Source organism: Danio rerio, chromosome 7, assembly GCF_052040795.2.
Source record: "Danio rerio strain M-AB ecotype USA chromosome 7, GRCz13ab, whole genome shotgun sequence".
NCBI lineage: Eukaryota > Metazoa > Chordata > Actinopteri > Cypriniformes > Danionidae > Danio > Danio rerio.
In genome coordinates this window covers 68,986,323-69,001,170 of record NC_141027.1, presented here as the reverse complement: position 1 = coordinate 69,001,170, position 14,848 = coordinate 68,986,323, and the positions used below count along the sequence as shown (strand labels likewise).

The 14,848-nt window shown below is 35.1% G+C and overlaps 1 protein-coding gene and 1 long non-coding RNA gene across 2 annotated transcripts in view; both read right to left on the bottom strand.

Annotated features, from left to right (window-relative positions):
• Window positions 1-14,848, bottom strand: part of LOC147843254 (uncharacterized) — a 164,704-nt gene continuing 149,856 nt past the window's right edge. Inside the window, exon 3 of the long non-coding RNA XR_015496441.1 lies at window positions 1-256. This is a non-coding gene — a long non-coding RNA (uncharacterized LOC147843254). The remainder of the gene's footprint in view (window positions 257-14,848) is intronic.
• cdh30 (cadherin 30) overlaps window positions 8,535-14,848 on the bottom strand; it is a 40,746-nt gene continuing 34,432 nt past the window's right edge. Inside the window, exons 4-14 of the mRNA XM_087262112.1 lie at window positions 14,653-14,793; window positions 14,404-14,559; window positions 14,053-14,197; window positions 13,765-13,940; window positions 13,558-13,686; window positions 13,276-13,461; window positions 12,934-13,178; window positions 12,516-12,658; window positions 12,210-12,428; window positions 11,887-12,111; window positions 8,535-11,748 (exon numbers count right to left, since the gene is read on the bottom strand). Of these exons, the coding sequence (XP_087118238.1) occupies window positions 11,693-11,748; window positions 11,887-12,111; window positions 12,210-12,428; window positions 12,516-12,658; window positions 12,934-13,178; window positions 13,276-13,461; window positions 13,558-13,686; window positions 13,765-13,940; window positions 14,053-14,197; window positions 14,404-14,559; window positions 14,653-14,793 (1,821 nt within the window). The 3' untranslated portion in view covers window positions 8,535-11,692. The remainder of the gene's footprint in view (window positions 11,749-11,886; window positions 12,112-12,209; window positions 12,429-12,515; window positions 12,659-12,933; window positions 13,179-13,275; window positions 13,462-13,557; window positions 13,687-13,764; window positions 13,941-14,052; window positions 14,198-14,403; window positions 14,560-14,652; window positions 14,794-14,848) is intronic.

Here is a 14,848-nt window from a genome sequence, read left to right as displayed (position 1 = left end):
GCTGAAATTTGTATTAAAATCAGTTTTATTTATATTGTGCAGAGTATATTTATAATGTTTTTATGCAAAGTATATATTTCTAAAAAGGGGGGGGGGGGGGACAACAAATCGTTGCATAAATGCTGTAATGTTTAAATAATTTACCATTTAAAACGCCTGAAGGTCACGTGACCATCAGGAAGAACGCAGCATCTCATTTCTCAAAGGACGCGTTGTTTGCCCTCGTAGTCTCTTGAGTTCGTTCTTCCGAGGACACCTGGCAAGACTGGTCTCCACAAGAACGCTAATCCGTTCTCTGCGTTCTTGAAATTAAGAAAAAGCCTTGGGCATCCCTGATCTAAACAGTCTCAGGGTCAATGCGTGTAAAGGTTTTGAACATCTTGGACACTTAATGCTTCCAAACTGTTTGCTGCAATGTAAAGTGCACATGTCTTGAAGTAGTTCATTATGATGCAATTTACCTTCTATGTTTGATTTGACTGGACAGGAATTACAGAACGGATTTTTCTAATTCCCAAAAACAAGAAAAAATAAAGTAGTAACTGTAGGTTGAAGGAAAGTAGTGAGAGTAAAAGTACAAATACTGCACTGAAAATATACTCAAAGAAAAGTAGAAGAACACATTGTTAAAACTACTTAGTAAATTACAATTTCTGAGAAAAACTACTCAATTACAGTAACTTGAGTATTTGTAAATAGTTACTTTACACATCACTGAATATTAATGATATATCTATAGGACATAAGGATATATATATATATATATATATATATATATATATATATATATATATATATATATATATATATATATATATATATAAAGGATTAAAATATTACAAAACATTATTTTCTAGCCTACATAAATTTAAAAACCACTGCCTTGGATCCTTCATCTCGGGAGGCCTTTTCAGTTCATTCAATTTGCTTTTGTATAATGTTATTATTATTATTAGCAGTATTATTTATCATATCCATATTTATATTTGTTTAATCAAAAACAAGCTTAGATTTGTCCACCTGTCAGGTCTTAGACCATATGGGGCACAGCATATGTATTTGGATGTAACTCAATATTTTGATCACACTTTGTTATTATCTGTTCATATTTGTTCATTTGCTGGACATTAGAACTGAATTTAGAAATAGTTTTGAAACAAATCTTTGCGCTTAAATGAAATAAATTATTTATAGGCTAATTGATATGTGCGTACAAGGTTTCCCTATCCACGAGAGCGAAAGCAGATTATGAAATAACCTTCTCTCATTCTCGCACTGCAGATGCTCTGTTTAACTTTTCTTGCTGGTGAAATGCTCAGTTTTTCCACTTCCACTTACTTTACGTCCTGTAAATAGCAAATGCGCTTATGGCGCGACGTAACTGGCTCTTAAAGGGAATGGGAGATGAGACTCTGATTTGTTTATTCTCAAAACACACCTATAACTCATTAAGAAAATAACTCAACCCTTTTACACCTTGCGCCATGGCGCAAAGCGAATTTTCCCATCCTTAAATTAGGCGCCGTTTACACTAATGCGTTTTAGTTTGAAAACGCATAAGTTTTGCTACGGTTACGCCATCCATCCACACTACGCCGGAGTTCTCGTGCGCCGAAAACGGAGCGTTTCGAAAACGCTGGAAAGGCCGTTTTCATTCTGAAACGCTGCTGCTCCGTCTCAGTGTGGATGAGCAAAAATGGAGACATCTGAAAACGGAGGCGGGGCTGCAGACATTCGCCTCTCTGATTGGGGCTTTTCCTGAATATTAAGTAGCCTAACACACACAGTTCAGTCCTGCATCCTCTTTTTGTAAGTTCAGACTTCGCAAGTTTGATCAAGGCTGCAGTCTCTTCTTCTCAGTTTGATATGGAAAACAGACTATACCGAGGACACGCGTAAATCTTCAAAGGGAACAGTGTACTTCACAACTTCATTCACATCACCCTGGCTACGTTGTTTCACTTTCTCAACGATAAAATGTAAACATGATTTAAGGAACTGCCTATTTTCATTTTAATATTAGCAACTTAGACAGCAGAAATGTTGAGGCGCCGTGCTGCATATGAGCGTCATCTTCACTGTGTGAATATTTATAACAAAACGGAGCCGATAACAACTGCCTCCTTTCAATTTCAGTGAAAATACGAAACACACCCTCTCTTCTGCTGAATATCAGTTTTAATAATCGATAATGACCATTATAAAAGTATAACATACAATAAGTTTATACATTATAGGAAATAAAGGCAAGCGATCAGTCAATATACAGAATAGGCTACGTGGTTACATTAATCATTAACTTATCTTTGCGCTTAGCCAAAACACGTAACCTGAGAAAAAGTAATAGATTTCAATGACCAAAGTCAGGGAATATGTAGTTAGATAAAGACACCAAGATGAATGAAATATCCCATTTAATAAATATAGTGAGATTAGATCCAGCGGGAGATGCTTGATGAGAAGTCCGACTAGCACAGCTCTCATCTGGGTAGATGGGCTCCAGCGCTTGCCAGATAGTGTGTGTGTGGTCACGTGATTTGCGTTTTCAGCGTTTTGGTGTGGACGGTGAGCTGTTCAGAAACGCTGGGTAAAACGCAAGTGTGGACGCGGATCGTTTTCATTCTAAAACGCTGTTTTAAAACTAAAACGCACTAGTGTAAACGGGGCCTTAGCCAAAGTGGATTCTGACACGCCCTGAAGGCGTTTGCGCCCTGTGCTTTCCCCTTTGCGCATGGAATGTCAAAATCGAGCCCTATATCTCTATGAAATCTTCTTTTGAGAACAGCTGAGGAAAAAAACTCATTTTAGGTTTGGCACCACCTGTAGGTGATTGGGAATGGTCAGTTTTGGGTGAAATCTATAACTTATGTAAGAACATAAAAAATCCATATTTTTTGTTTCTGTTTAGCAGACTCTTAAAGGGGTGGTCCACTACGATATAGTCATTTTAATCTTAAGTTGATGTGTAATGTAGCTGTGTGGACATAAACAACATCTCTCAATGTAAGATGCTCAAATTTCAATGCAAAGGGAGACACTGACTTATACAGAGTTAGCTTAGCAAAGCCTACAGCAAGCCAATTTGGAGACCACAAGAAAATACATCCGGGCTAGTGAGATCACAAAGGCTTCCGGTTACGTTTATTCACCTCGCATGCACACTATACGCAGTGAAGAGGTGGCCCAGAGGCGCTGTAATGTTTTAGCAAATAAAGCTAAAATGCGGTCCAAACGCTGCTATTTCCAAAGAACTTCTTCACTTTTTGTATTCCAAAGAACATAGCACAAAGAGAGAAGTGCTCACAATTTAATTTTAGTTATGTACCAAATAATTATTAAAAAAAAAAAAAAAAAAAAAAAAAAAAAAATTAGCGCTAGTATTTGAAAAAGTAGAGCTTCCAGAATCTCATCAGTTCAGTGCTGGATTCAGCTAAAAACTCCAACTGATTAAAGCTGTGGATTGTGAGTCACAGCCTGAAAGTGTTTTTATTTGTTAATTTATCGGTTACATGCACAGTTTAGTGTTAATGGTATGTTGAAAAGAGGACGCAAACAAGGATTTTCGCACCGTTTCTACAAATTCATATTTATCAGTCAAACCGCTGTAAACAGCTGCAATTTTCAGCAGCCCGTGCAGTGTCTCTCTGTCTCTTTAGTCTCTATACAGCTGCTTACCCTGCATTCTACATCTTAAATAACAAATTTACAAAAGATATGTGAACGTTTAACTTTCACATGCTTATTCTGAATATACGAGAAAGACACATGTCAGATTTTATTTTAGAAAGCAGGCATGATCTGTATGCTCATCATTTCTGTTTGATTCAGGCTGCTAATGCTGGTAACAGCTGCTCTGGCTGGACTGTTTACACAGGCCAAAAGCACACGCTTGTAATGGAGTGATGTAGAGCTGATCCACGAAACACAGCACATTTTATATGTTCGCGTGTCTTTATATGCCCACCTTTGACAAGGAAATCCACAGTATGTTTGTTATTTTTTCTTCAGGAGAAAGTCTTTTGTTTTATTTCGGCTAAAATAAAAGTAGTTTTTAATTTGAATAATGTAAAATGATTAGCCCGTTTAAGTATTTTTTTTTTTTTTGAGTCTACAGAAAACCATCATCATACAATAACTTGCCTAACTACCCTAACCTGACTAGTTAACCTAAATACAAAGTTAAGCTTTTGAATGTCACTTTAAGCTGTATAGAAGGGTCTTGAAAAATATCTAGTCAAATATTATTTACTGTCATCATGGCAAAGATAAAATAAATCAGTTATTAGAAATGTGTAACGAAATGGCTGACACAGAGGGATCCATTTGCAGTATTTTTATTAAACACCGTTTATTAATAAATAGCACACAGATGTTGTGCGTGCGCAAACTCACATCAAACGCAGTAGTATATCGTCGTTGGGGTGGAGGCAGGTAATCAGGATGAGTATGCAGGCATGGGTCAGAGGTAGGCGTCTAGTATCAGAGTCGGTAAGCAGGCTAGAGTTCAAAGTCGGGATACAGGCTGAAGTACAAGCAGAACAAGACTTCGCTATGAAGCAGCGTGTGTATGTGTGTGTGCGCTGCTTATAAGTGTGTGGAGAGTGATTACTGGATGTGGTTCAGGTGTGTAGGCAATCAGTGTAAGTGGATGACGTAATGTCAATAGTCCGGTGATGATGACCTCTGCTGGCCAGCGAGGGGAATGACTGGGATCGAGTCGGTGACAAATGAGTAATTAAAACTATTATGTTTAGAAATCTGTTAAAAAAGTCTCTTCGTTAAACAGAAATTGGGTAAAAAAAAATAATTCAGGGGGACTAATAATTCAGGGGGGCTAATAATTCTGACTTATATAGACTTATATATATATAAATCACCATCCCGTCGTACAGTACTTTATTACTTTTAATCTGACCAAGCAAAGAAAATAACAATACACTAAAAAATACTTTTTCCAGAGGAAAATTATAATTGGAAATATTGTAAACATTGTACTTGTTTTTTTAAGCATCATTTGGGAAATAATTGAAAAATAATTTAAATTTGACATATAAGTTAAATTTTTTTTATTTCAACATATTTACAAAATATATTTTTTCACAGTTACTTACATACTAAACAATGTCTGCAAAAAGTCTCCTACCTTACAAAACATAAAAACTGCTCCCAATTGCCCAATCATCATTGTGTTCGTTTGAAACAAAATTTCTTGAAAGGTCTTTGAGATATCACTTCCCTACTTGTTGTTCAGACTCCACTGCTACTGCGTGAGCTGTCCATCCTTTCACTGGATGTATTTATAATTTTTATTGTGGGTTGCCTGTGGGCTGTGGCATTTTCACACCATCAATATAAGCAACATGCAAGGCTGCAGCCCTTTTGAAAGATCATAATAGATTCTTTCTAATACATATTTGCAAAGAGCTTGCTTTAGATAAAATCAAGGCAAGTTTCTGGGCATACATTTTTCAGACAGACATCTGGGAAAGTTTCATATGTGTAAAACATACAAATGTTTTACTGAGTTAGGCATATTCAACATTCCACTTGAAATTATATAACTGAATTACCAGATGCATTAAATTACATACTACAAAATCTAAACACTATACACTATTTTGTCTTTCATACTCCAGTACCTGCAAAATATCACAAAATATCTAGAAAACTATATATAGAAAATTACCAACAACAAAGTAATTTCTTTATTATAATGGAATGAGGAACTGCTGATGGTTGAACAGGTGGTAGAAAAAAGGAATCAAAACACACAAAAAATGCTCTGGCACAAATATAGGAATTTTTAAATTTGATTTATGCAGTCAAATTAAGTGTTTAAATATTAGAAGAGACCTCCTGTTCAAGAAGCCTTTATAACCAAAAAAAAAAAAAAAAGTGTTAGACAGTTCTGCAACTTCCCTTATAAAAAGAGAAAGCCTACAAGCCTACATTTTGTTTTTATTTGAACTGATTGTTCTAGCTAAGTGTCATGAAAGGTGCCTTTAAATAAAATGCATTATTATTATTATTATTATTATTAATATTATTATTATTACAACAAGTATTAAGAGTGTGCAGATATTTGACTTTTTACTTTTAAATCTTTTTTGTGAGATATGAGCCATAAAGAGAGGGAAAAAACACGAGAATTTAACCATTATCATCTTTTTTTTTTGTACTACAGTATTAAAAGAAATTAAATTCAGACTTTAGGCAGGTAAATAATTCATCCATTATTTTCCTTCAGCTAAGTCTCTATTTCAGAGTTCGCCACAGCAGAATGAATCGCCAGGCAAGAAAATACAACTAATTTGAAGAATTACTGATCAGTCTCATATTTTCACTAAATGTTTGTTTATCTTTAATCTTTCAATACAACAAATGTTTCATAAACTGAATTTAAGATTAGCCTATATAAATTACATTACAGTTTCTGAAATATATAGCAAGCCATAAACACATGGTTTTACTTAAATGCATTGTGTACAAAAGTGTGTATATTGCTGTCTGCATTTTAAGTTGAACCAACCAACCAAACAAACAAACAAACAAAAAGTATTACTTTATTTCGCTACTTGTTGAGTTATTTTGACATCCAGTGGTAGAGATTAAAATGACAGATTTACTCACTTTTTTTTTTTTTTTTTTTAAAGTCAACTTGTTGCATGTAAGGCAACAGGTTTGCTCACCTTTTTTTTTCAAAAGTAAAGAAACGTACAGCTTTTTACAGTGAACACAAATTTCAGACAGAATTCAGATATACTACTAGTACACTGAAACTTTTTGGTCCTTTTTTTCGCATTATGATACACTTATGAGAAAGAAAACATTTGGATTTTCAAACAAGTCTGTTTATAAAACTTCTGTGCATTCACCATTACAAAAATGACAATTTTTCCTTTTTTTACTTACAATTTTTGCTTTTTTTGCAAAGCAGTAGCTAATTTAGAAGTTATTATTCATCATATTTTCACTCAGAAATAGTATGTGTAATTCACAAACAATTTAGGCATATGCAGTAATACTCTAAAGTGCTGTTTCACAACTTTTTTCCAAAAACATTCAAAATCCTCACCTCCTAAAGCAAACAGAATAGCTTAATTTGTTTCAACCTCATAATCTCTACTGATCTTAAATTAACTGAGTTAATTGCTTGGTGGGTTTTCTTGCAGAGGAAAAAAACTAACCAAAACAAGGAGAACATTTCAGAATGGTGACAAATAATTCCTTGTTAAAAAAAACCCCTCATCATTCATTATTTAGCATGCACAAAAGATTGTAATAAACATATTTGCCTACTTGTAATATATTTTAGGTGCATAGATTGAGCCTGAACAGTTACGTTTATTTTATAATTCAATTGATACTTTCATTTTATAATGTTATCAACAATAAACATTTCAGCTACAACTTTTCTCATTTGTTTGAATACATCTGATCTTACCATTTAATTAATCGTGTGGTACTTTTTCATTCGATAAAGTAAGGTTTGCAGGTCACAAAATATGCAACCAAATATAACAAAGGCTTGTTACACTACATAAGCATATTTGCACAAGAAACATTCGTGATCATAAAGCAGATGGCTGTGTAACGACAGATTAGATACAGTGCATCCGGAAAGTATTCAAAGTGCTTCACTTTTTCCAAAAATAAATTGTTACAGCCTTAATCCAAAATAGATTAAATTAATTTATTTCCTCAAAATTCTACACAAAATACCCAATAATGACAATTTGAAACAAGATTTATTGAAATTGTTGCTAATTTATTAAAAAAAAAGAAAAGAAAAATCACATGTGCAGTAAGTATGGTAGGTACATGTGCAGTTCATCCCAAAACTACATTATTTAGATTCAGTCTAATTTTACAGTTAGATATTTACTGGATTGGTAGCATACTCTATTCTGCCACTGATTGATTGCACTGATTGGTTGTTTGATTGATTGGTATTTCCCCCCCACATTCTGTAATGTCCATGTTCAAAATGATGGCCATACCATAAATGCCTAATAAATATTGTGTTATATATTATCACCAAACAAGGACTGCATTATTAACATTTTATTAACAGTTTTATTGTTTTGATCACAGGGCTCACTTTTCTGAGATTATAAGCCTCTGTTTTTAAGTTTAAAAAAAGGATATGGACAATTTAGTCCGTTTTAAATAAAATATGACAATGTTCACTTTTTTTTACAAATAGCATGCTTTTATATTTAAAGCATATTAAAGTTTGAGACTATGATCAAATAATTTATAAAAATACATATAAAACCATTGAAAGAAATTAAGTTAACGAAAAGGTTGAGTCCAATATTTGTCATTTTAGTAATGTAATGATAAGTCATAACACTATATACAAGGGTTGGTTCCACTTTATCCTATGTTGATTCAACTACTACTGTTTGTACTTGCATAAAAAATACAGCAACATGTCAACAATCAGTTATCAATCATGAATAAGTGAGTAATAAATTATAAAAGTTTATGTAAATGACATACAAAGGTTGGAAATCTAACAACAACAAAGATTAAAATTTTTAATTTTTTTATTTTCTTTTTCTTATCATCTGACATCCAGCTTTTTGTTTTCCTTAAACCAACATAAAATTGACAAGCGTCTTGTTTACATCTACAAGTAAGCAAAGGTTGATAAATGAATAATGAAAAGCAAAATGTCAAGGCAGAGGATCCACATTTATCATCTTCAGTAACAAGCAGGTTGACTGTAGTCCGCAGTTCAGAGTGCCAATCAAAACCAAAATCAGTGATTAAAGTGGGAAATAGAAACCTGCAAAAATACTACCAAGTAATTGCTCTAATTGACTTTTGCACAATCACTACATAAAAAATTAAATCTACAACAACTTCCGACTAAACCAATACATTCATTCATTAATTTTCCTTCGTCTTAGTCCCTTTATTCATTAGGGGTCGCCACAGCGGAATGAACCGCCAACTTATCCAGCATATGTTTTACACAGGGGAAGCCCTTCCAGCTACAACTCAGTACTGGGAAACATCCATACACATTCATTCACACACATACACCACGGCCAATTTAGTTTATCTATACTGCATGTCTTTGGACAGTTAGGAAAACCGGAGCACCCAGAGAAAACCAACGTGAACAATGGGCAACATGCTAACTGACCCAGCCTGGACTCGAACCAGCGACAATGTTATAATTTCACAGGAGGGCTATAATTTTCATATATCAATTTTTTTTACTTGTACTTCCACTGTACATAATATGTGCATGACTCCAGTTAAATATAATTATTAATTCACAAATAAATCTCTTGATGAGGAAATTGGCCATGTTTTATCTTCTAGATTATGTATCATTTGCATTTTTACAACATTTTTAACCCTCAGTTAAAAAGTATTGATTTTATTGTCCCTAATTCAATTGAACTCCCTTGAGGGGAAAAACAGCAGTTGGTTCAGACTTTTTCAATCACCTTTACTTATAATAGTTTACAATCTAATCCTGTTTGTGAAGTGTATGTGGATTGCTTCAACCCAGGCTCATTCTGAAAACATATCGCTAAATACATTTCTGGAGAGCGCCAAGGAGGTACGTTTTTTTGAAGTTTTTGTTTTCGTGAATTTACCAGAGGCCATTGTGTATACTTTTTAGATCTCAAATTTCTCTCACAAGTGCCATTCGCCGCCTGCTGCTTTTGTTTAAATTCAGAGGCCCTTGCCGACTGACTGACTGATCAATCGACTGACCTACCCGCCTTCTTCCCTAAACCCAACCAATAGGGTTTTCAAAAGCACAAATTGATCCGCCCACTTCCCTAAACCCAACCGACAGCTTTCTAAAGCAACTCAAAAAAAGAAAAGCACTTGGCTGATTTTTACCACATTTACTGATTTTACCACATTCTCACCCTGTTATTTACTTGTTTATTTATTTTTTTGGCTTTTGTTTTTCTCTTACTCGCTTTCTGAAACTGTTACTCACCCTATTCAAACCCCACCATAGTGGTCAACTCCTTTCTGCATCTCAAGACTGCCGAGCTAACTGGACAAACTGGTAAAAGCAGGAAAGTCATCTATATGGAGGTAATCAGTCAGCTGGTGAGCACAAAAAGGAACGGCGTCATACTGTACCGCTCCGTAGCGTTCGTTTTAAAGACAAAATACACATAATTCATGATCTCCATTAATGTATATAGGGCTACGTTTTCAAAATGACCCTATGGTGGATTACTCAGTTAGCTGGGGTCCGTTCTTCGTACCCCACTTAAATGATCTAAGATGATTTGACAGATCCTGGATCTTTTAATCTTGGTAACGGATCTTTGGCTAATTGGGTTCTTTAAACAAGTTCGAAAAATCAGATTAAAATTTCTGGGTGAACTGATCTGAGATCACTGCGTGTGTTGTGAGGGATTGATCTATCGATCCTTGAAATCATGATCAGCAATGCAACGATTGGTTGATGGCACAGCAGCATAATGACATCATCTGATTAATATTCAATTATCCACATGAGCAAAATTTACTTGAAATTCGTAGTAAACGGTTTGTTTAATATGATACGCAATAACTTTTCACCTTTGTTGTGGGCTGCAGGCTTTACACTTTCATGTGTTAAGAGTATTAATTATCTATTAGTTTTACAGTTAGAGTGGATTTCCTTTATAGTAGTCATAGTAGTATTATTGTAGCTGGTTTCTTAATTAGTGTAAAGAATAACTGGATATTTAAAATAATTTTGCATCACAAAAGCATTTAGATATTGTTAAAGGTGTCTGCAACTTTTGTGAAGCATCAAATCACCGTCATATTAGCTGTCAAAACATGTTCATGACTGCATAAATGTATTATTCCATAAAAAAAGTTGCATATTGTGTATGTCTTATTATACACAATTTGTACTAAAGCGATTGTACGCATTTGTATCTAAAAAGTTCATATCAATACATTTTCTCTTTAAACCACCAGTCTTTGAGCTTTTATTTCAGAGTGCAGGTTGCATAAGTTTTATTAATATATAATTTTTTTTTTACTAATTTTTTTTTTTCGGATGAGTTTTAAAGAATGAAACGATCCTGGATCTTGTCAAATCTTTAATAACCAAATCCAGCTAACTGAGTATTTCAAATACGAAGAACGAACCTCTAGACTTGACTATCGACATTGTGATAAGTAAATTATCGATAAAACAAAACTCATCCAGGAGTTCTCGTCATGGCAACAGGTGTCACGGTTGCAGGTTTGTGCGCTTTTTTATTGTCTGACTTGTTTTATTTACAGATTAGTTAAGCAAGGACAGTAATAATTAAAGTTGTACCTTTATTTCTGAGTGAATAGCCATTATGCTCATTAGCAGATTTATTTGTGAAGAAATAGTACATTTAATTTAGTCAGGCATATAGCTAATATGCAGGCGGGTTGACACAGCCCATTAATGCTTTTGATCAATTTAAATAGTTGTGCCTTTTGCCTCTACGCTACTCTGGTAACGTTTACCGATGAAAATGGATCATTATGAAAATGTTGAAGACCCAGTTTTAGATTGAAAAAGCTGGCGTTACACTTCAGTATAGATGGACTGCAACACAAACTTTTGAAAACTGAAGCACAGCTATCGACAGTAGTAATAACCAATAACATTATTTTTCTGTTTATGCCTTGCTCATCATAATAGTAGATGTTGTCCCTTACATCATCTTCAGGAAGGAGGAGCGCTGTTTTTCTTCCGCAAGAACATGCTCAGAAGACCAAGCACTGAGGAAGGAGGGACAGCTTTAAAATTAGCAGTACACAGAGCTCACATTAATCACACACACACTGCATTGACCTTGACAAGTAAGCCTAACTGCACAGGAGTAAAGATACAGGATACACATAGAAAACTTAACATACATAGCAGAAGTAAGATTCCTCCCAGGACGCCAAGAACACCAAACAGTGGACGGCCTGCTTCTTGATTTTCCGTACATTGGAATGCCTCTCCTTTGCAGTCACACACACTTGCTTGAATAGTATTCTCCTGAGATTCACCCTCCCGATCAGTAACTCTCAGGACTACATTGTATTCACCCTGGTCCAGCCGAGATTGAGACTTGAGACTCAGATAATGACCAGTTTCTAAAATTGGCAAATGTAATAGTTAGAAATGTCCACTCAGCCAGTCAGATTACCAATGTATATTAAATCAAATAAATAAAACAAAAACAAGTACTCACCATTGAAAAAAACAGACCAGTTTTTACTGGTATCACCTTGGGGCTCAACACTGAAGGGACCAGCAAAAGGAGGTCCATCGTTGTCCGTTATAGAGAGAAGAACTAGGGCTGATTCACGATTGCACAATTTTATGGTCCTTTCATTAATAACAGGAGCATTGTCATTTACATCCTGCAGCTCAATTACCAGTGTTCCTGTGCCAGTTGCTGGAGACTCAACTGCAAACAACATTTGTTCAAATATTTTAAAAAGGGAAGAATTTAGACAGGAACTTTTGTTAAGAAAAAATAAATAAATAAACACACCATCATCATCCAAAGCCAAAATGAGAGCTTTGTATTTGCCATCTTTGACATTGGAAGATTCTCGATCCATAGCTGTCTTGACTTGAATCTGCCCAGAGTCTGTTATACTGAGCCAGCCAGAAGGATCATAGTCAATTCTATAACTGTAAGGAACAAAAACATACAGGTTAAAATGTTTAGCAAGAGCAACTGAATCCACGTGAAGTTCAAATGTATGTAAAGGTATTTCGTAGTTTGAGTTCTACATAAAAGACTTGAAACTGGAGGGGACTTAGTACTTGATAGGTATTTGCTAGCACCAGCCACATGATTAATAGTGCTTGGGCTGTCTAACATTTAGTGTCACAGGAAAGTAAATACACAAAAAGTCCATCAGAAGTAAAAAAATAAATAAATAAAAATACAAGATGGTACTCACGTTATCTTTTGCTTTTTTTCAGTGTCTACATCAGTGGCTGTGTAAATGACTAAATTACTACCAACAGGTAAATCTTCAGGTTTGGAAATAAACTTCTCCTTTGGAATAAACTCAGGCGGCTCATTCACATCTTCTACATTCACAGTGACTGTGGCAGTTGAAGTTGGCAAAGAACCGACAAATTTATCATCGTTCACAACAATCACAAACAGAATGTACTGCTTGGTCTTCTCATAGTCCAGAGGCTAAAAGGAAAAAAAATGCTTATCAATAAGTTATGCCATCACAACCATTGCCATTACTTATGCCTGGACAGACTTGAGTAACACACACAGACAGTACCTTTACAGTGGTGATGACGCCCTCTAGACGGCTGGGTCCAGTGCTGACATTGAAAAACCCACCCTTGTCACCACCAATGACTCGATACTTGGTTGACCAAGCTGTTGATTCAGGTTCATCTCCATCAGTAACTGGAAGGTTGGCCACTTGAGCCCCTACTTGATTCTCCGGGACAGATACAGTGTGCTGAAACAAAGAAATTTTGTGAAAGTTTGTGAGTTTTAATCGAATATAAGTAGCTAATTTTATAGTATAGTAAATAAAGAAAGAAATATACATTACAGAGGTTTGCTCAAACAGAGGTGCATTATCATTGCTGTCCATAACAGTAATAACTGCTGTGCCAGTGGTTGACCCACCCTCTCCGTTCATGTCAGTAGCCGTAATAACCAAAGTATATCTGGACCATTGCTGGAAGAGGAAGATGACTGATGAGCTTTTTGCATAAAATTGAACAACCACTCTAATTCATCAAAAAGCATTTCTCACCTCTCTGTCCAGGCCTGTTTCTAGCACAGAAATCCCTCCACTTACAGGATTGATAGCAAACATGATTGGTTTTGCAGATGGTGGATCTTGGCTGATAATGGCATAACTGATATCAGCATTGTCAGTATTTTCTTTATCATCTGCATCAGTGGCTGTGACTGTCATAAACACTTCACCTTTGGTGAGAGAGTAATTAAACTATTATTTGAGCTGAAGATACATTTAAGGGAGAAAAACAAATGAAAAGTAATGAAAGCAATTTCACCTAAAACTGCACCATCCACTTACCCTTTTCCAAAGCTTCAGGAACATTTGCATTGAAAGGGTTTTGAGTAAACACTGGCTTATTATCATTTTGATCCGTCACAGTTACAATAAATTCGAATGGCTTTTCCACTATATTCACATCCACTCCAGTGGCATGAGCTACAAGCTAAAGACATAGTTTTATTGTATTATTTTTAAATAGTTGTCAATTGTCAGTGTTATATTTTGACCTACATCAGTGCATCAAAAACATGGTAGTCAGGTCATACAGAAATCTTTAGCAAACAAATGCAAAGCATCTCCATAACAATATAAAATGTAATACAGCAATTGTAGATTTTTTAAACCTGAAAAGAGTAAGAATCAACTTACTTTGTATGAAGCTTTTTCTTCTCTGTCAAGTTGCTGAGTCACATTGATCCACCCTGATAGTCTGTCTATTTTGAAAATCCCCTTAGGGTCCTGATCTGCTCCTTCGCCTGTGATCTTGTATGCCATCTGATATTCAGAAGCAGAATCTGACTTTATCTAAATACAGAAAGACATCAGAATAACAATCAAAAACAGAAAAATCTTCTAATCCACAACATTTTTAACAGTTCTTTCCTAACTGTCACTGACCTGGACCAGCCTCATTGGGAAAGGACCTTTGCTATTCTCAAATACACTGACTGGAGGAATAATCCAACCTCTCTTTGCTCTCTTTAAACCAGTTGAAGACTTTGGGAAAGTCAGAACCAGATCATCAGAGGAAGATTCCATCTATGAAAAAACAGATGATATTTGTGCTATTTCTTTTTAAACAAAGAAGAACATG